The sequence below is a fragment of the Neurospora tetrasperma genome (assembly GCF_000213175.1).
Source record: "Neurospora tetrasperma FGSC 2508 unplaced genomic scaffold NEUTE1scaffold_1, whole genome shotgun sequence".
Lineage (NCBI taxonomy): Eukaryota > Fungi > Ascomycota > Sordariomycetes > Sordariales > Sordariaceae > Neurospora > Neurospora tetrasperma.
In genome coordinates, this window is record NW_009799099.1 from 4554327 (window position 1) to 4575378 (window position 21052).

Consider the following 21052-nt stretch of genomic DNA (forward strand, 5'->3'; position numbering starts at 1 on the left):
CCGTGATCGCAAACTCACATCGTGAAACACAACCACAACATTACCTTTGACCCATCCCCACCACCCCAAACGCCCTGTCCAACTCCTCGCCTTGATCTGGCACCGCCATCTCACTTGGACCCCCATTTCCGTGCGCCAACCCAAACCCTTGCCCACCAAACCTTTGAGTCAACCCAGCGATACCGCCATCCTTCCCCCCAATTCCTCCCTGCTGCTCCTCACCCTCGCCATCTTGCGCATCCAACAAGCTCCCTCCACCGTTCTCTCCTTTAGTGGAGCTGGAGTTCCCACCCTTCCGCTCCGGCTCCAATAACCTCGCCTCACTATCCAACCACCCCGGCGCCACCCGTCTCTTCTCAGCCAGCTCCCTTTTCTTGATCCTCTCCTCGAAAGCCTTCAGCTCCGCACTGGCATCAGATTGTAACTTGGCCACGTGCGCTTGTAGAGCCTGACATGAGGCTATAATGTCGTCTGGGTGGGCGGCGTGGCCAGAGGCAGGGGAGATGATGTATTTTGGTTTGTTGTTGGAGGACGCTGATGTTGTTGGGTCGCCTCCTTCGGAGTGGTTGGGGGTGTTGACGCCAACGCCGGATGGAGAGGGCGGGAGGGCGCTTGGCATGGGCTTGTAAGTGTAGGGTAAAGTGGCGGAGGAGGGAAGGGAGACGAAGGGAGAGACGGTTAGGGGGAGTTGTTGGAGGAGGGGGTGGGTTCCTAAGTAAGGAAGGGGAGTGTTAGTTAGGATGTTGTTAGGAGGGAGAGGAAGAATGGGAGAAAAGGGTTGGGGGTGGGCGACTTACGGTTGTCGTGCATTTTGAAGAGTTGTGGTGAGGAAATTCTGCGAGGCTGAGAGGTGGAAGTGGTGTTTCAGGCCAGACGAAGGACCTTGAGGACTGGGACCAGGACGAGGGGCAGAAAGTGGATGAAGTGCTCGAGTGCCGTGTATCTGAGGGGTTTAGATTGCGGCAATTCGAGGTGATTGTAAGGGTATATCAATTGAGGTAGTACCGGCTGTGTCGTGAGTCTATTTCGAGGTTCCTATCCGACTTGAGGGAAGCGATGTTGACGTTGTTGAACTTGGATGCGCGGGGATGTTCCAGTCTGGTGCAGTTGGAAGTTGAGCGATGATGAGTGTCGATGGAGCTACAGGGGTCATTCCACAGCGGGAACGATAAGCTGATAAGCCCCATAATGGAGCAAATCGGACCCACTAAAAGATAGGTCGCCCAAAGCCCCAGAGCTTCTGGAGCTTCAGCAGTTTCACAACCTCAAGCTCGTAGTGTAGAGGTAACTTGTACGTAATTCTAACAAAAACATAACAAACCAACAAAATGGCACCTACCACGATCCGGACGCCGCCCGCTCTTGCGGACTTCAAACCTCTTGAAGAGCACCTCCGACAAACTCCCGAGACATTCTTCGGCGGAAAACCAGTCCTCTACTACCATGCGACCGGCGCAAAGGCCTGGATTCCCAAGTCGCAGCGCGGCAGGTTGCCCTTCTTCCCGGCCGACCTCGAGGCCGAACCTACAGCTCCTGAAGGTGCCGCTTTGAGTGAGGGTGCTGAGGAAACCGTTGAGCAGAAAGTTGATCTCTACGTCAATTCCCAGTATGTCCATCTGCTCTCTAACCGTCAAGGTCCTCACGCGCTGGAACAGAACTAAACAACCCCACCCCTCCTCTTTGCAGAAACCTCACAATATTCTCCCCTTCCGCCGAAGTTGGCTTTGAGATCCCCTACCCCGTGATTAGCATTCACGCGATCAAGACCATTGGCACCGGCGAAACAAAGTACCCCTCCGTCTTCCTCCAGCTCGAGCTCTCCCCCGACGGCGGCGCCGACGACGACGACTTTGAAACCGTCGAACTCACCCTCATTCCCCCACCTGCTCCTGCCACCGAATCCCAACAAACCGAAACCGAGGAGGAGCCAACAATCGGCAAGAAACAACCCGACAATGAAGCAACAAAACTCTACAAAGCCATCTCCGCTTGCTCCGATCTCAACCCCGACCCCGTCGAGGAAGGCGACGAAGACGAAGACTACGACGATGACAGGATAGTCTTTGAGGGCGATGTCATTGAAGGTTTCCAGGGCGTGTTTGCGGGGTCGAATTCGGGAGGTCTGCCGCCGCCGATGCCTGGCAGTTCCGGGTGGATCACGGCGGAGAACGTGCACGAGTACTTCGATGAACAAGGAAACTGGATCGGTGGGGAAGAGGAGGTTGAGATTGAGATCGAAGGAGAGGAAGATGGTGGCGTAAATGGAGGAGAGCTTGGTGAAGGTGCTGGTACCGTGAGGAGGAGGGAGGATGTAGAGGATCCGGCTGATGGTGGTGGAGAAAAGGATGAACAGGGTGAGAATAAGAGGGCTAGGATTGAGTAGGGAACTTAAGGTCGAGCGAAAGCGCCCAATAGACGCCTGTGCGTTCCAGCTGTTGGAGTGGACATGGCTAAGACTGGGTACAATGAGCTTGGTATGCTTCTGGGGATGGTCGGGCCCAAACAACGGAACCTTTGGAAACTCAGTCCTTTTTCTGGCACTTGGTATCGGTCTGAAGAGAGACCGAGACGAAAGAAGGTGCATAAAAATTCACGATCAGCGTGTTAAGGACGGGTCTAGTCCTCGTGAGTACAGACAATGATTGCCAATACGTGAGTCTTATGCCTGATCCGTGTATTGGCGAATCCTCCTGGCTACCTACCCCGTAAACTTTCGTAACAAACGGCGAGGGGAAGCACTTGAAAGCGGGGCAGGCCGCTGCTTTGTGACATTTCACGTTTGCGATATGCCCGTCCACAGAATCCACAAGACTTTACGATCAGGACACATTCAAGAAGCTGTTCAAACCATTTTTCCTTTCTTCTCTTGTTGACCTCAAATTAGCATTTCAAATCCGCGATGCTCCAATTCCTGCACCATCGATCTTGTCATTCAGTGTTTTGGGTTTTAATTTCTATCACTTCAATTTGTATTACCCATCCTGCTCCACGAACTCAACAGGATGAAAGGATGGCATGGCCGTCGGTGTTCTGCTTCGTCTTGTTTCTATTTGATGTCTGTTCATCTTCTATCCCTCTGTCTCTGATTTTTCTTTCCTTTCATTATATTCTGGCATCCTTGCCTTTTCTCCCTTTTCAACCTCCCTGATCCTTCCCCCCTTCATCCTTCGCCTTTTCCGTACTTGCTAGTGTTCTAGGCTTCATTGCCCAAGCTGTCACTCGCAAACAGTCTTGACCTGACACCATACTACTATGCCAGTTTGAAAGACTGGCTCGGTAAGTCAACATCCACGTCCACCCAGCCCACCATCATCCACGCAGCAGGACCTTCTGCAAGGCCACCAAAAGCAGACTGCGATGGTGGCTGACTGGAGTTGACTGCAGGTTCTCCAATACCATGCATCACATTACGGTAGTGTTTTCTAAGATATGACTAACAAGCAGACAGGTTATGCACTTATCGGTTGTACCCGTTAGGGGAGAGGACAGCTCTGCCTGTTTCTCCAATTCTGCTCCAGAAAAGGAGGCGTGTTCTTGCTCGGCCCCTGCCTTATCGGAAAGGCGTCCTGAATCCCCCCTACACCTCCACCTCCACCTCCATATTTAGGAACTCTCGCTCTCATTTATTTTGTTGCTCGGCGTAGCTCAGCTACAGGCGACCCACATTCTGGAGTACAGCAGTTAGTAGTCACTGGACAGGAAGAAGGTCAGTCATCTTCTAACGATACACCCCTATTCCAAACTTGGCAGACGTGGCAGTGACTAACAGTTGGACTTGAGTTTCTATGCGAACGAAGGGCTGCGCAACATTTCTACCGCAGCGTTGACAAGGGGGTACGATATTCGCGTCTTCTTCGACACTGCGAATAGAAGGCCAGTCATCCTGTGCCTATGCACTGCCTCCCAGTACCAAGATTTCGGCAGGTTTATGAGAGCCAAGTACATCCCCTCCTCCTCCTCCCCCCCTGAAAGAAAAGAAGAAAAAGAAAATATTGTCTTTCAGTCAATTACCAACGCTTACCAGCTTGCAAGGCTTCTCTGGTCACTATTCATGCTGCAGAACCACACCACGACGTACCGTCATGGCACAGGTGCATGAACTTGGGGGGGGCGAGACAAGAACATCGATGCTTCAACCTGAGCGGTTGAGGTGCTGTATCGTATCCCCATGGTCTAAAATCAGCGCTTAACACAGAGAATCTCCACGTCTACGGCATCAACTTTGCAAAGGTACCCACATATCCACAGAGTATCGACATGATGGCGGAGTTGGCTAACATGTGTCGAGATCGAGGCCAGGACAGCTGGAAGGGTAACAGTCGGGTGCTACGCCTGATGTCAAGTATTCTTGCCATCTCTCCAGGTACCTAGAGTGGAGTGGGCGTCGAGAGGACGTCGACGAGACTAGCACCGAGTCACAGTATTCTGAACTTGCACCTACCTGCCGAGCCACGCCAAGTGCTTGCTTCTTGACTACTTCGCTGTCTCCGCCTCCATAATGTCCTACGTCTTCAAGCCAACCTTCCACTTGGGGTAATGCCGGGGAATGATCATGCAACTACGTTACCTATCGACTTTTGCCTCCGCTCGCAGATGTTGAGGTTTTTTGGGCTTACCCCCATTATCTCACCCCTTTTACCCGATCCTTTTCCTCGCCATCGACGCACCAATGCCAAGCATCCTTTCCATGTATCGCCAACAAGAGACTTCTATCTCCACCGACCAACGACTGCCACCAACAGCGAGATGACGGCGACGATGATGAACTCCAGATCCGAGCATACCTACGCAGTTCCCCCACCAGCCACTTCCGAGTGTATCTAGCAGAAGCACGACAACCGAGCTGCAAGATGCACCCTGAATTCAAGCCGTAGACACGACGGAGTTTACTTCACGGCGCTCCCCACTTGCGCCTCCCACCTAACAACCCCCCCCCCCCACACAAATCTAGGAATAATGCGGTCACTTCGAGAGGTGGCACGATCGTGAACAAGCGTTTGTGATTGGCAAGCTAACCAGATTTTTGTCATAGAGCCTGTGCAAGGTCCAGCACGTGGCAAGTACATACCCTGTCGGCAGTTGAACTGTTCCCATTCAGGGTCTTTGCTTCTAGTTGAGGCGTTTCCTGGAGTGGCCTACAGCAGTAGGAAACACTCATATGTGGGAGACGACATTGCGAAGCTAAAATGCGGTACTTGGACATTGCTATGCTGTCCTCCCGTACATCTCCAAGTCTTGTTTCCTTGTTTCTCTCGCAGAACATGCTCGTGGCCATATTTTCCTGCTCCGAGGTTGGATGTTCTGACACATTTTCCTTCGTCTTTTTTTTTCTTTTTTTTCCCTCCCTCAAACAACATCACACCTTTTGTCTCATCGCAGGCTCTCCACTACAAGGTGCAAATTCTTTTTCCGTCAAGCTGAGTGTCGTTCAGAAGTATTTGGCATTCACTTCTGTTTCTGGTCCCTAGCAAGCCGCTTGTCCTCCCCTTCAACTTCTCAACTTTTCTATCTTCCGTTACCTTTACTTGTCACATCATATGTTGTCTCTAGCAGACACAATTGGGAGTCCCTTTTTCTTCTATCTACTCTCTTCCGTACAGGAAAGCGCCTTCTCGACACTCATTTTCCAACGATGCGGCACATACCTTACCTACTATCGATCGTAGTGCCGGCGATCACCCGATCTCCTCCCTTCATCGAACAACGAAAAGAAAGAACAAAGAAGCGATACAACGAAGAAAGTCAAAACAAGACATACCCGTTGATGTGAGGAAGCCTCGGTCTTTTACTCAAACTCTGTTTCACAAAAAACCATTGTATGAAGTAGAGTTAGGGTAACAGACAGGGTCTTTCTCTCCAGAAGGAACCCAAAGATAGGAAGAACAAAATATACACCAAAGGCGCGTTCTGAAAACCTATTATCTTCTTCATAGGCATTCAGGTTGCAACATGGCCTCAACAGATGAAAGCTGTACCAGTTCACGCCCTTTTCTGTTGGTTTTCATTATCTTCTTTATTCTTATCTCCTCGTTGTTGCAATTCCTAGCTCCATTTCCATGGTGCTTCCGTTCCTGTTTCTCTAGTTAGAGATAATCAGAATCATATAAAGTTTTCACCTAGTGATGTCGTTGGCAAGATTCGTATGACAGGCATGTTCCCTTGACTCCAAACGAAGCGGGACATGCCTGGTACATGACATCTCCGCCCACCAAGTTTGTCTGACGAACGTAAGCTCGTCTATAAAGACGGTTATGTCCGAATCTCATCAGACATGACTCCTGGTCCAGACATCATTTTAATCAAATTACTTCTACCATGTGGCTCCTAAATGGTTCCGGACCGAGGACAATGTCTCAAGTGACACTCTAGACCGGTAACCCGTATTTCTTTCTCTTTTCAGTCTTCATCCACGAACCAAGTCACCTATTCTGACCCGCTAAGGACTAAAAAGACGAACAAGTGTACAATGTCTTTGTCTGGAATCCTATGTCTTCTTTGATCGACCTCCTTGGATGCCATGTCCTCAAGTCAGACCTCACAAACCCCACCGGAAAATCCCTGACCTTTTGGAAACACGACATGCATCTCTATTTGAGCTTCTGGGTACCTGGACCATGGTCTCCCTATGGAGAGGGAAGGGAGATATGAGGGAGTTGGGGGAGAGAAAGAGGAGGACGAAGTGGACAGAACAGAGAAGGGGAAAGGGGGAGAAGGAAGAAAGGGGAAAAACAGAGAAAGAGGGAGAGGGGAGAGGGGAGAGGAAAAGAGATGGAGGGAGGAAAAGAGATGGAGGGGGGAAAAGGGATGGAGGGAGGAGAACTCGGCACCCACGACGCCTCGAGAACATTCTAAACGCCACCGAGACTTTCGACACACCACCTGCAGCACTGCCCTCTTTTTTACGACAAGCTCAGTCAGAGCGAGCTTGCCCCCATGGAAGCATAGCCACGCATCCCAGCTATTTCCGATGCTGAGCCCAATCACAAGCCGAAGTTCGAAGCATCGTGCTTATGCCGATGGCTGTCCGGACTGCTCTTTACATGATGGGGCACTTCCGATGACTCTCTCAAGACATTGGGAAGGCAGCAAGCTATGGAGGTGAACGCCAGCAGCCAACGATACCCCTAAACGCATTCTGCCAAGGGCTATATACCCCACCAGCGAAGCTGTTGATGACCGGTCTTCTGTTGTCTGCACAAGAACCTGTGACATCGGAGTTCCGACTTTGAAGTACGTCAGGCAAGTTTAAGCTTGTTTGAGAGCATTGGTGACGGATGAGAAGTTTGGTAGGGCTGATCCGCAGACACAGAGAGTTGGGCCAACAAATCATTTAAAGTCAACACACACGCTCGTTCTCCCTTATCTTCCTTCCTCAATCGCCACGTTGCTTCTTCGGCGCGATGTTTACCTGTTCTAATGGTAGACATGTAGTACCGGCAAGGAGTCTCATCATGTCCACCGTCGTAGCGGCGGGCCTTCTGACAACACAGTCTGAATATACGACATGCAGGTACGTTCAAAAGCCTCTACTTCTGTGCTTCTGCCCTTCAGTTCGTAGCCACATTGCAACCTGCCGTTGATCGACTTACCCCTTGGATACCTCTTGAGGCCCCAACATGACCACATCACTCCCCACTTGAAGCCGATTATCGTCTTCATTACCATGCCAGAAGGTGCGTTATGTGGTCAGAGGGAGGAGGTATGTTGTTTTCCGGCGTCTCCCCACTTATAAAATTCCCAGTCAATCACCACCTTGTCCTTGAAATCTGGTCCTCCCAGCAGCCGGTCCAATATCAAGACTCCCACACACGATAGCTGTCACAGCTACAGCAACTTGGACTCGATACCCACGCCACCACAGTAGGAATGAAGACTTGACACGGCCAAGGCGTTGAAGCACGCTCTCTGTCCGTTCACGTCTTTGCTCAGCAACTCCCGCAGCTGAATGACGACTCCTTTATGAATTCCTGACCGTAAGTACCGTGTCCCTGAAGCCCGAAACCCTCAATCTCATGTGTTTAGCACGCCATCTTCTCCAGATCCGGGTGAAGCCGCCTGAAAAGGTTCTCAGACCCGTCTGCCGTGGGGTATGTCCACGGCCTGCGGTTTAAGGCCCGGTTGGAGAAGATATACGAAAAAGTGGCGGAGAAGGTGGCTCAAGGTAATACGAAGGGAAGTGATACAACACCGGTATCAGATGCATGATATGAGAGAGTGTTCGGAGGAGAAGATGAAAGAGGGGGAAGACGCCCGTAGCCAAACCTTGGCCTCCTGGTCCGGGTCTTGGCCCCTTTTCAACTCCTTGATCAGCACGCAGACCATGACTCCATGGCGATAGTGCTGCCCTGAGCCAACAAGTGATGTACCAACCACTCTGTACAGTATCATACAGACACATAACTATACAGAACCATACCAAAACCTGCCCCTGTGCTGATGAATTTGCGAAGGTCATGTCGTGAGAGGTACTTTTGCTCCTGTACATCAATGTTGATGTCGACGAAGCACCTCCAATCTACCTTGGTCGTGTTGGACGTTTCTATGTCGGATGTTTCTGCCCATACAGTTGTATCTTCACCCCCAGGGTTCCCATAGGTCTGACTTGATCATAGCTGGCAACTTTCTAGCGGCAGCCGCTGATTAACACCGGCATCGCCTGGAGCTGGTAGTGCACCCTGATTCCTTGCTTATGAGTCCCTGAAGCTGACACCAGCGATCAATGGCCATCTCGTCTGTCTGAGCACCCCCTCAGTCATCCTGCCGCTCTCTGGGTAAGGTTTCTACTACTATTCCACTTCTTGGAAGGCCGTACAACCGCGGGCCATGCAGAGGGGAGCCTGTTACCTTCAGGCTACAGTACCCTGGAGCTAAAAGCTCAGCGCCTGGACTTCAGAAGTAGCCGCCCGCCTCTGTAGCTACAGTGGGGAATAACCTCACAATGACTTAGAGGTCAGCGTTTCACTCCTTCTTCGACCCAGAAACGACACCATTTTCATCCGGATGACTGGGAGGACCATTGTACATAGCATAGTACCACGACACCAATGAATTATCTGCCCTACTTGTGAATTTGTGACTATGATGACCCGTTGGAAGCTCGGCGCTGACCACAGGACGTCCGACCATGCACTATGACTGCTTTCCAGGTGTACGAGGCGCTAGGCAACGTCGCCGGAATATAAATCCCGCATAGATTGCGTTGCTGGAAGCAGAAAACAGGAAAAAGGCTCGCAAGGCCGACAAGAAGGAAGACCGGCGAGCCTGGTCCGGTGAGTGGCAAGGCTAGCGGAGGAGAGGACATGTTGCCTCGGGCCCTTCCAGAGGAGCGGCTCGGAGTTAGAAGGCATGATGTGACTGGCAGGAAGATCGTGATGGCCAAGCAGTGTCCTCGGCATCTACCATCGTATGGAGATTGCCACTTCTTCGCGTCACTGGCGCCATCGTTCCTGCCTTGCGATTTCTACTGCACTTCAGCTATTGCAGCCCAGTACCTGGCCGCCACTTCTTCCGCCCCCCAATGCCCAGGCAGCGGTATCTGTAGCCAATGAGACCTGTAGATAGCCGCCGAGAAAGTGAAGCTACCTGCCCTGCTTAATGCTGTGGCTTACCTGGAAGCTGTGCTTCCGGCCAGTTGCCCTCACCTCTCCTTTATGTGAGCAGGATGTGGGGGTTCTGGTGCTTGGCCGGCCATCAGGCCCCTGCCAGCTGTCATTCCAGCAGACGAGGGAGACTTGAAGTACATAACTCCGCTCAGCTGCTGCTGTGGTCTTCCGTGAGAGTTTTCTGATGTGCTCTTTCCTCTTCCAGTCGATGACTCAGCCGAACTTCGGGCCGTTCTTGCACCGAGCAAGGCGGAATACCCTCATTTACCCCTGACACATGCATATCGCAGCCTTGTCTTGTCGAACGAGACTGAATCATAAACAAAGAGAACAATTACCCTCGAATGCCCCTATTGATGGTTTATCGCAAGGAATTACAGTGTGGCAAGGCAGTGAGGATATCTCCTTTCGTGTTCGGATCCACATTGGTCAGGGGCGATGTCTTGGCGGTACGACAAGACGGCCGGGAAGGTTCATGAGACACTCCTTCATAGTTCCTTCCTTTCTAAGAATTGGAGCGTCAATCATGCCGAAGAAGCCTCCATCTGGGCGTGAGATCTTCGATAATGTGTCATTGTCCTTCATTTGCTCCCTTACAAATTTTCTTGCTGAGGCTGTTCAAGACCTTGCCGCCCCCGATGCTCGGAGACACTCTCCCATAATTCCATCTTTATTGAAAGCTAAGGCTTATGGACTATCTTCACGTATCTTTTTCAATATACCGCATCTCCGACGTTCATTTGACTTCATTTGTTCATTTGTGAAAATATTGCCCATTTCGACCTTCGCTGTCGCAGGTGACACTGTCTCATAATTCCGCGGTTTGTGTCACAAACGATCTAAAACCTCTTACTGACATACTTATCATGCAATTCTAGATTCTCGACACTTGGATGGGCGTCTTCTAGACAGTTTCTCAATTGTCCATCGGAGCCGACCAACAGCGTGTTATTTAAATCATCTCAGCCACTCCACTGTTATTATCTCAGCATACATGATGAGAGGGAGAGGCTGAAACAAAGTGTGAATTCTTGAAATACCTAGCGACTCATCCAGTTGGTTTAGAGCTAAACCCAAGAACCATCAATTTATCGACGAGTGTTTTGAGAGGCTTGTTCGCGCAAACCCGGCATTGCGCAAATACCGGTTTAGAGATTGTGAGATAAATGGCGTCGAATTTGACCGAGGGATATGATACAACAACTTCCAGATTCATTGTAGATGCAGAAGTTGAGCTATCTGGACGTAGAGAGCGGCATACAGGCTTCACAACATTTCCACGGAGAAATCTTAGCGGGCGGAAGGACCCAGTTTCAATGATTGCAGATCTCTCAAGCACCTGATTACGCCAGTACGAGCACAAAACAGAAGCTGAGCAAATGAGATCGAATTATCATACCATCGAGAATATCGTATCCCGCCCTGACAGATGTCCTGGGGCAAGTTGGGCCCAAGATCTGTTGCTGAAATTTTCGACGGACTCGACCATGTCCGGGGGCTCCACTCGGTAGTCAGGAGGTGCTCCACATATAACTGCACGTCAAGTCGTCAACACACCGACGCCGCGACTGCCAGATGAACCTACTACCTCTTCCTTTCTTCGTCGCAAACATGAACAGCATTTGAGCGCAAAGGAGCTGATGAGGCAGTGTTACTCACGGATCGACATTGCCCTTGTGGATTGTTTTCCACAACCAGATTTGAAGCACGTCCATAGAGCGCCATCGCGCTCGGCCACTCGGGCGCAGAGTTGGAAAGAGCGCCCAAGCACTTACAGGCTCTTTCACGTTTGCGCAACAGCTGAGCCCACCAACTGATGCTCAACGCATCGCAATAAAAGCACAAAGCGTCAAGACCATCGCCAACTAGAAGGTTTCCGCGAGGGTTGGAGGCTCGATCATGCCAGTCAATGATGAGAGGTCGTTCAAAATTCACTTAGAACCTTATGGGGCTGCATGAGCTCTGACTACGGCCGGGGGTAGGCAGACGCACAAGCAAATAAGGTGGTAAGCAAGCAAGCAAGCGAAGCGTGCCGCATAGGTAGAAGCTGCAGGTTCTTTGAACTTGGCTGCAGGACGGAGGACGTCGGTGTTTGTTCACGGAGAGAACATCCCAAATCACCAGAGCTTTACAGTCCTGTCTGCGGCACGTCGACGAAAACTCTAGTTGGGTATGTCTTAAGTTTTATCAAGCTTCCTACCAAGTTTGATATTATTGTGAAGGCACAAAGTCTGTCGTTGACAATGAATCCGCTGGAGATTTCATTGTGGAGTTCCAGTGTGGAGTTCAGAATACATATGCATCGGCACGGGCCGGTCCGGGCGGCCGGCCGTGTCATTCCTGGTCATTCGACAATTTGAAGTCGGCACGCGACAGGCATGGCCGCTTTCCAAATTCGGGTCAGATCTCATGGACTAATGAGTTCACCTTCAACTGGAGACGACTCTCCACCCCATGAACACGAGAATACCTTCAAGCAGCGCAGTAAGGCCATTGCTAGGTACTGGCCGGAGTGACACATTCTGCTGTGGTTTTGCCAACCAGTATGTGTTGGAAAGCGCTGACAATCACAAGGAAAAGTAAGCTCCAGACCAAGCAGTAAGCCGTCCAAGTAAACACCGAGATGCTCCTTAGCATGAGCTTTTCTACTTTGCGCCTAGAAATGAAGAGGAAAAACGTAGTCGTGTCAAGGCGATCCAAATTCAAGCCCCAACGAAGTCACGAAATGTATAACTGCATGTGAAAAGCCCATTCTGCCTGCATGAGCATCCGTCCCGCAGCAGCAATCTCATCTGTTATACGCGCGTCAAACTTTAAGCATCGTGACAGCGGAGCGGAAATTCAGATCGAATCGGATTTGCCGTCCAAACACACACACAAGGAAGGACATGATGCCCGAGAGCTACAGAGGCACGACGACACACCCGGACATTAAGCAGGTACAGACAGAGACAAAGCTTCTCTAGTGTAAGCTTACGTAAACGAAACAGACTGAACGATTACTTCCGTAACTCCAACCCAGAGAGCACATTGGACACCTGTTCATCCGGTCATCGCATGTCGCCACCCCCGGCCCTGTCCCTCCTCACCTTAACCTCAACGTCGCCACACCTGTCACCGACGTCCACCGAATCTGCCACCGACCCTTGACACCGGACTGTTACCGCGCGCAGACACAAATGTTACCGGTATCGCACACCGACGTGCAAACCGGGCAAAACTCCAAGCAACTCGAAGAGCTCCGTCCTGACCCTTCAATCAACTGCCTCCCACCCACCGAACGAAGACTGCCATTCTCTTTGTCGCGACCATAACCCAAGTCGCGACTTGTAACGAAGCTTCAGGAAACTCTTTTTTCAAGTCGTTCCAGTCACTGCCGACGACCAACAATACCCGGGAAATTGGGCTGGTGTAAAGACTACGTGGGATTCGTATCCCCCTTTATCGTATCGAGCATGCACAGCCTCACGGACCTCTTTCAACAACAATCTCCTCTCTCCTCTTGTTTTTGTCTCATATTAATCCTGTTCCCCGTTTTTCTTCCTTTCGTTAATTTTCTTCTTCCTCCCTTTTTTAAATTTTTTTTTAATTTTTTATTTATTTATTTTTAACATCGTTTGCGGTACGCTTCCTCACCAGCATTGACCATACCAACAATGGAGGTATACATGAAAATGACTGCATGAATGACGTAGCTACCTTGACCGCCATGTGCCCAAAGCACCAAACCTGATAACAGGGCAAGTGAGGGCGTGCTGAATGCATCAGCTGGAGCACCAGCTGCTGCCGTCCGACCATTCAACCATTCGACCTAGCGCGAACCAAGTACCTTGATGCCTGGAAGCGCTGGTGTAAACGGCGATGATAATAGGCCCTTGATGAATTTAAGATTTGAAACAGTTGTCGAAGTTGTCCTTACAATCAGATCAGAGGAGTTGGGGACGGTCCGATCGCATCTGTCCATTTTTTTTATTTTTTTTTTGCGGTGGCGAACTTCATGGCATGCACGACGCAGGACTTTCTTGGTTATAATACCTGACTTGACCTGACCTTGCCCTACCTACCACCACCACCACCCACAGGTACCCTGACTTTTGTCAATATTCCAGAATTACCTCCAAAAGGTGACCTACCTTAATGTTCAAAACAAAAGGCGGTCAAACAACAACATGCCACTTTCAGACATTTTGTTACTGTAGTGCCTTGGTGACAAGAACACGGCAGGGCATCGCATCGCATCGTAACCGCTGTTTTTCCTGTACTCCAGGTTTTGAAATGTCTCAGATGCGAATTGTGACCGTGTAGCCGTTTAGGAATGTGGAGATACTACGGGACACGAGGCGGCGAGATGTTGTGGTTAAGTGAGGTAGTCGGCGAGGTTAGTTAGTTAGCGAAGGAAGTGCAATCTTTATGTGTACATGCGGCTCTGTTTTGCCAACCACGTGCCTGGATTTGTGGATGTGTAGCGTGGTATGGAGGCGCAATTGAACTACGGTTCGGCGAAAATCGAAATGTAGGCGAGGTGATTGTCAGTGTTGACGATGTCATTGCCTTGCTGATTTATCTTTTGACTGTAACGAAAGTGCGACTGCCTCGATCCAGTGAGGGAAGTCGCCAAAAAGTCTGTAGGGTAATTTAGGATCGACAAGGCAGATCCGTCCTCAAATCCTTTGAGCTTGGGGGTTTTGGTAAGGCTGTGCGTTGCTGCTGCGAGAAGGAGGGGGGAGCATGTAGCCTTACATAGGTAGGTTGAGACCCCTATCTCAAAAGGAAAGAGGTAAGATGGATTTGACTTGGGAGTTCGGGGTTTCCAGAGTCTTGCTTGATGCATTCCATAGGGTAGCACGGCCAGACCTCGAACTATCCACTCCATTCCAATTAGAGGTGGCTTCCAGGTTACCCCCGAGCACATCCGGGCCGACAAGGAGCTGCACGATGCCCCGTTCTGTCCCACCAGCCGCCGAGAGGCCCGGGCGCTGTGTTGGAACTCGGCAGGTGCCTCTGCGAGCCCCGGCATTCTATACCTATGGACTGGACTGATGGCAGTTGCCCACCGTCGCTGGCCTGCACACCAGCAGGAGACTCTGTAACTTGACCCTCCATGGCCCCTCAAAAGTGCAACGTACTTGCAAGTTCCAGTTGCCTTTCTTTCCAAAAATGCAGTGAACCCGACGTATTGTTCTCCAGATCTTCGGTCGTATGTGACAAGACTTAGGCTGGACTGATCGGGAAAGACGGGGCCAGTGGTGATACGTTTCAGTGTGCACGAGGGAATTGTGAGACGTGCGACAAAAGGGAGTGAGGGGATTGAGGGGGGTCATGGAAGGGCTCGATGGCGGACACATCATTTGGAGACTGGCAACACCACAGCTTAGGTTGTTACGGCAGTGGTGAAAAGAAGGTCAGGCACTGCGTGAAGCAAGGAAGGATGGAGGGACGGATCGGCCCTGCAGTTTCTCTATCTACGACACTAGCACTTTATTTAATCGAGCCTTCTGAGACATGTGGTGCTGGTGAACAGCCTGGATAATGTGTCTGATGTAAGGAAGGTAACTGTGGACCCTTGTGGGTTCAGGGAAGGAAGGTACTTTGGTCAGAGCCGAGTTATAGCCGTCTAATGGATGTTCCTTCCCCTGGTTCATGCGTTCTGTCTCAAGTCCGGGTGTAATGTACCTTACATCTTGCCTATCTTGATGTTACTTACCGCCAACGCAGCCCGGAGCTTGCAGCGGCTAAGCAGAGCGGGGAAGGTGACGATGCGACGCGACAGATGCCGAGTCCTGGATGAAAGTACGGTCAGATCGATGCGATACTGCGATACAATACCGCCATTGTGTTACCTTGACTGGCATCAGACCTAGCAGAGCGTGTGATGTCCTTGATATGATGAGGTCCAAATGCTCACTCCAACCCCCACACCATACTGAAATTGTCCTTACCTCAGACAGTTGTTCAACTTGAAAAAGGCAGAAAGGCGTCAGCCTCGGTGTGAAGAATTGTTGTTCTTTACGAGCTTCCATGCATCGGTGGAGGTTGGCGATGGTTTGTTGCAGTGTGGATGTGATTGTTTTTGTCCGGTCGATGATTGCAGAAGCGGCATAACCAGGGGTATCCAAGTACCTGAACCTAGGTAGGATATCCCCACGGGCCGGACATTGCACCTGGCACCTACATCGTGCTGACGGACTCGGGGATGTGGATGGGGCAGTCCATGAATGCACATCCCCTCGGTGCAAGATGAGGTTGTCAATCTGTCATCACAGCCAAACGACAGATGACTACCGTACCCGTGCCTTGCCATCTCCCCCATTCAAGATCCGGGACTGTGGGAGAGAGATATCGAGTCGAGTTACCTGGCAGCCAGTGGGTGGGCTGTTGAAGAAAGGGTGTGATACAAAATGTGGTGAGTTGCCATGCACGTCTCGGAGTAGGTTGAACTAGGTAGGGACGGAGGCTGATCAATGTCTCGATCCCATGTGGATTTTTATGGGTCCTGTGTCCCATTGGCGAAATCCAACAATCCAATAACAATAACCAGAGCGAGTTTGTTGTTCCATCAATTGGGCCTCGACGTTCCTGTAATATTGGACGAGGCTGAGCAGCTCAGTGCAGGGCGCAGGATGTGGCTTCCGTGGAAGAACGAGAGGGAAGTGAGCCTTGTTCCGGGGTAGGGCGCATGGTTGTCTCGTTTGCTGGGCACGCATCAATATGGATCGACAGATAAAAGACCGCAGATTCGAGAAGCCATCACATCGACAAGACTGGGGAGCAAAGTCGCCACCTTCTGCCCATATGTTCGGGCTTTATGCAGGAGGCATTAGCGATGCATCATGCAAGGCTGCAAGGCTGTTTAATATTTGCAAGTTAAAGAACAAACAAAACCTTTGAATCACGGATAGTCCAGAGCACGCAAAATGCCATACAGAAAAGATTGGACGCATGGACATTAGGTTCACACTGAATAGAGCCGAAGCAGTTCCACACCGACACTATTATGCGGTAAGCATCTGACCACATTGAAAGAAGATATCTGATCATACATGACTACCTCTATCTATGCGCCTTACTGTCCGAAATATCTTGCCGCGGAGGAGTGCTAAATCTCGTGTTGCCCTCCGTTGGATTCAAGCCATCATCCTCCCGGAATTGAGGATGCCGTATTGCTTGGAACTGATCCGCTATTAAATGGGGGTGCGAATGCTTGGTGAAGGTACCACGATTCGAACATGGTAACCTGAAGCCACCTATTTCTGCCAAATCAATTGCATTCGGAAAAGAATAATCATAAAAGTGAAAACTGGTAAGAAGGGGTGGTCGATTACCCCAACATCCGCCTTTCCGGAGCTCAAAGCGGCGATAATCGGGGAATGTCCGAGAACGAAGCCGAAGCGCCAATACAATCGCGAATGTAGAGGTACGTGGTACCAAACTTGTACTTACAAGAACTTGAGTTACCTGAAGTACATTAACAACTTCACATGTAGCAAGACCGTCAGTCAACTGTACCTAACACAATGTGCAAGCTGCACTATGCTGCCTCAATCCCGCTTGTTTATTTTCCCTGTCTAATGCATTGCTACAATAACGGAACTGAATGAGTCGCGGCATTGTCAAGGCAGTTTGATCGAGATTGGCATGTGTTAAACGCAGCAAGGAGAAAATGGCAGCCCATTATTTAAGTTTCAGGAAGGTCGCGGGCCAATGCCAATGGCGCAGGTTGAAGCATATTGCAGCATATGTGCCAGACCGATTGTGCATGCAAGAGAGTGAATTTCTTACATGACGCTCCTTTTGGGTTTTCTCTGCAATAAGAAACCTCCTTTTATAAACCGTGAGGGGGGACACGCATCCAATTTGGCAGGCATATACCTGCCACCAGAGTTGGAGAAACGACAGGAACCTAGACCCCTCTCCAACAGGTATCAACCTCTAGTAGGTATATAACGAACAGAACCGGACCCTAGAATAGAGAAAACCCTTCATTTACATTGACATGGTCTTCACCGGCCCAATGCGTTGGAGAGGAACATCAGATCGCGAAGACGACCGTCGAATCTTCGTAAAAACCAGTTGAGGCTTACACCAAGTAGGGGCTTCGCTGAATTTTGGTCCATTCCGCGAACGGCCCTAGCTGGCACGGACTGTTGAAATTCTGTCACATCGGTTTCGTTCTTGCACCTGTAGAAGGGCGCATGGCCTAGCCTCGGTTTCGGCAAACCACGTACACCCTATTATTTGTGAAATCCAGAGACGAGGGACTGGTGTTCACGGCACAGTCACGTGGGTACGAGTACACTGTTGTTGAACTATGTCAGATAAAGCACACGCAAGTATGACCGCATGATACGGTACATGACATGTATATGGGGGTGTATAGTATTAGGTGGTCTTGAATAATTGTCAACCTTCATCACTGAGAAACTTGGGCAGAATTGACTGTGTAGAGCCAACGTATTCTCAGACTTTCTTCGTAGAACCTCAAGGAAGTTGAAAAGTTCCTGGAACGGTGATATGGACGCCGGCTGCTGGACGAATATTGCCTTCTTTCACATCAACTTTCAAAGCTCGCTCTTGCCCTGGCGGGCGGAAAGCCCCAGTACACTTGGTCTGTGCGAACTGTTGATCAAAGAAGGAACGAACTACCCTTTGGGGAGGGGGGTAAAGTTGGGAGCATGAAGAAAATTTGACCCCCCTCTCCAATGATTAAGCTGTAATTCCACGTTGGGACAAGATGAAGCAGGGCTGGCCAGTCCTCCACATCGATGTACATGAAATCCGTTAGCGCCGCCGTATACCGTTGGGGACCCGAGCTGCCGAATTCCCAAGAGTTCAGTTTGCTCCATCGCCGATTACGCTTACTATCCACATTCTGATACTGAGAGCTACCTACCTCTAGGTATGAAGTCTCCCACATGCCGGTAAAGAACATTGTATGCCACCGGTACTAAGCGTCATCAACATTCCTTACGACAACGCCGTATACCCAAACGAGCACCGGCGGTATTGGTTGGCGCAAGCGTTTCCGTCGTTTGATCCAAAGCCTCTAGCTGAGATTCATAAAGACAAGAGGGCACTGGTGATCGAATCTTTACATCCCGGCGAGGTCAATCCCAGCCACTCACCAAGAAAAGACCGTCCGAAACTTGGAACACCATGTCGCCGGAGACGCTCTTCCCTTTCCCTAATGCATGAGATTCTCTACCAACATTCACTGTCGTGTACCGTATAATTTCACGATGCAAACAAGGCGGGCAACGCAGGCTTAAGTTCTGCCATTTACCTCAACACTTGAGTACATACAGTTGCATGTAGTCGGTAAACTTGTAACCCTACAAGATCTGCCGGTAATTCAGTTACCGAACATCGGAAGGCCACTGCATTGACTCCGGATCCAGACTGCACAGAGAACGCAGCCTGGAACGTCAGACAAATGCTTTGACAGCTGACAATGAGCATGTGCACTGTTTTCGAACACTTCAAACCCTTCATCCTGAAATGGGGTTTCCACCAGCCAATACGGAAGATTATACCGTACTTCACAAGTATGATCTATCCGTGAGCTTCTCAATACAATTTCGAGAGTCATGATCTGAAGGTGAAGGGACGTATACTGACATCAAAACATCACCGAGAAGCTTTTCTGCTGATGGGAGGGCATTGGCATTATATGTCCACAAATCGATGACCATTACCATCCTGTCTCAGTAATGAGCTTGGCATGTCTCATGCTGTAGGCACTCGAATGAACGAATACACAATGCTTCATTCCTCACCCAGCTCAAACCAAGCCGAACTTTGAGCAAGAGCTGATCATCTCACGGTTTCATTGTCGTTCAGGTAAGGGAACAATGTACTTTAAATAGTCCTTAGTTCTTGGGTCTAGTGATCCTACAGCTGCGTCTGGTCAACTTCTGGAAAACGCACGCTGCCGAATTCAGACAACCAAGATGTACCTACCGCCGCATAGCGAGCGTAACCCCACGCAATTCGACTCTCCTTTTGAGCGCATCGAGCAACCAGACGAGCCTTGCACGCGGCGCATAGGCATATTCTCTAGCCAGAAACCGCGCCATTTGCTGGAGAGCGGACTATGGAAGCAGGCAAATCACAGCATATCTATCGTCAGTGTGTTACATCCATAAAAGCGCCTTGCATGCTACAGACATTGACGTCCGGACTAGCTCAGACCCCCGGGGGCCAAGCACTCGAACAGCTCCCCGTCTGAGCTGAGCTGAACTGCAGACATCATTATCACCAGCATTCCCATTCATGTCGAGTGGCTGGCATGGTTCAAGCTGCAGTAAAGCGCGTTTGGCACTTATCTATGCTGTCTACATCGACGAAAACGGGGATCAACATATCACTCCACGTTTGCGGCCATGGTATAGGTAAGGTCAGACTTGGTACTTCTACACCAGTTAGTACCTATGCAATGATACCTTGCACAGATTGAGAAGGCTCGAATTCTCGTCGCATCGCTCAACTATTTCCCGAAACGGCTTAGAGGCTTTTACTTTGAAAACCTAACCGGATTGGGCAGTTAGACATCCGTGGCCCACAGTACTCCAGGTTAACGTTCTTTCGTTGACGTGCCACAAGGCATACATACGGACTTATGGTGTGGAAGATAAGATCCCTTAAAAGATGTTGCTTGCTACGCCCCTGGCAGCTAATCAGGTCAGTGTACGTTCATCCAGAGGGAGTTGTACGATAGTGGCTCTCACTCACCGATGAAGGGAGGAGGAGAGAGAGAACAGGGGAGCGCGGGAGCAGGTGTTCAATAAAAGTCCAAGACCCCTGTGGCCTTACCATATTGAGCTAAGGCAGGGGTGCTTCTGACCTATAACATCTCGTCCATCCGAACACCCTGAGCCAGACACTCAATCATTCCCGTCTTGGGTGGTGTGGTAGCCCAACGCTCCAGGACGATGCTCGATGTTACGCCCTGTCTATATTTACACAAGGGCACGAGAACCTCACGACATCGATCCTTGCCATAAATCATCACCTTTACCGCGTCTGAAGCTTTGTGCCATCATCCGTTTCTGGTGTCACAACTGAGAACAACACGTTCCGTGCCGGATGTCCGTGTGGCTAACTCTTATACCATTGACCGTAAGCACCGCGAGCCGATTTGTATGGGCGGCTGTTTTAGGAGGGGGTGGGGAAGTCCGCGTCTGACAATGTACCCAGGGTGTAGAGCCGTACAGAGGAAGACTTTTCCCATGTTGATTATTTAGTACCTCGAGGATCAGGCTTCAAGCAGATGTAGCCCTGTCCAGGAGCGGCATGAGTTCCGTGATGGACGAAGGCAGGTAGTCTTACACGACGGAACATCGCCAGGTCTTCAAGATAGGTCCGAGGGATGCTGAAAGCTCTGCCCCTGGATCAAACTCAAATGGTCTACCGGTAATCTTGACGGCATCAGAATACACAAAACAATGTCTTGA

The 21052-nt window shown here is 50.4% G+C and overlaps 5 protein-coding genes across 5 annotated transcripts; 3 read left to right on the plus strand and 2 right to left on the minus strand.

Moving 5' to 3' along the window:
- Positions 1 to 40: 40 nt before the first annotated feature.
- On the minus strand, positions 41 to 1056 carry NEUTE1DRAFT_77282 (uncharacterized protein; the record flags this gene model as incomplete). The annotated part of the gene is made up of 2 exons (XM_009850113.1): positions 41 to 711; positions 798 to 1056. The coding sequence occupies 2 exons, from the start codon at positions 808 to 810 to the stop codon at positions 41 to 43; spliced, it is 684 nt and encodes a 227-aa protein (XP_009848415.1).
- Positions 1057 to 1328: 272 nt separating this feature from the next.
- NEUTE1DRAFT_77285 (uncharacterized protein) lies at positions 1329 to 2661 on the plus strand (the record flags this gene model as incomplete). The annotated part of the gene is made up of 2 exons (XM_009850114.1): positions 1329 to 1606; positions 1687 to 2661. The coding sequence occupies 2 exons, from the start codon at positions 1329 to 1331 to the stop codon at positions 2381 to 2383; spliced, it is 975 nt and encodes a 324-aa protein (XP_009848416.1).
- Positions 2662 to 7451: 4790 nt separating this feature from the next.
- On the plus strand, positions 7452 to 8059 carry NEUTE1DRAFT_34303 (uncharacterized protein; the record flags this gene model as incomplete). Its single annotated transcript, XM_009848749.1, has 3 exons — positions 7452 to 7510; positions 7780 to 7860; positions 8023 to 8059. The coding sequence occupies 3 exons, from the start codon at positions 7452 to 7454 to the stop codon at positions 8057 to 8059; spliced, it is 177 nt and encodes a 58-aa protein (XP_009847051.1).
- A 7005-nt stretch (positions 8060 to 15064) lies between these two features.
- Positions 15065 to 15903, minus strand: NEUTE1DRAFT_98463 (uncharacterized protein; the record flags this gene model as incomplete). The annotated part of the gene is made up of 3 exons (XM_009850115.1): positions 15065 to 15124; positions 15307 to 15414; positions 15775 to 15903. The coding sequence occupies 3 exons, from the start codon at positions 15901 to 15903 to the stop codon at positions 15065 to 15067; spliced, it is 297 nt and encodes a 98-aa protein (XP_009848417.1).
- A 3646-nt stretch (positions 15904 to 19549) lies between these two features.
- NEUTE1DRAFT_98464 (uncharacterized protein) lies at positions 19550 to 19837 on the plus strand (the record flags this gene model as incomplete). The annotated part of the gene is made up of 2 exons (XM_009850116.1): positions 19550 to 19702; positions 19784 to 19837. The coding sequence occupies 2 exons, from the start codon at positions 19550 to 19552 to the stop codon at positions 19835 to 19837; spliced, it is 207 nt and encodes a 68-aa protein (XP_009848418.1).
- Positions 19838 to 21052: the final 1215 nt, after the last annotated feature.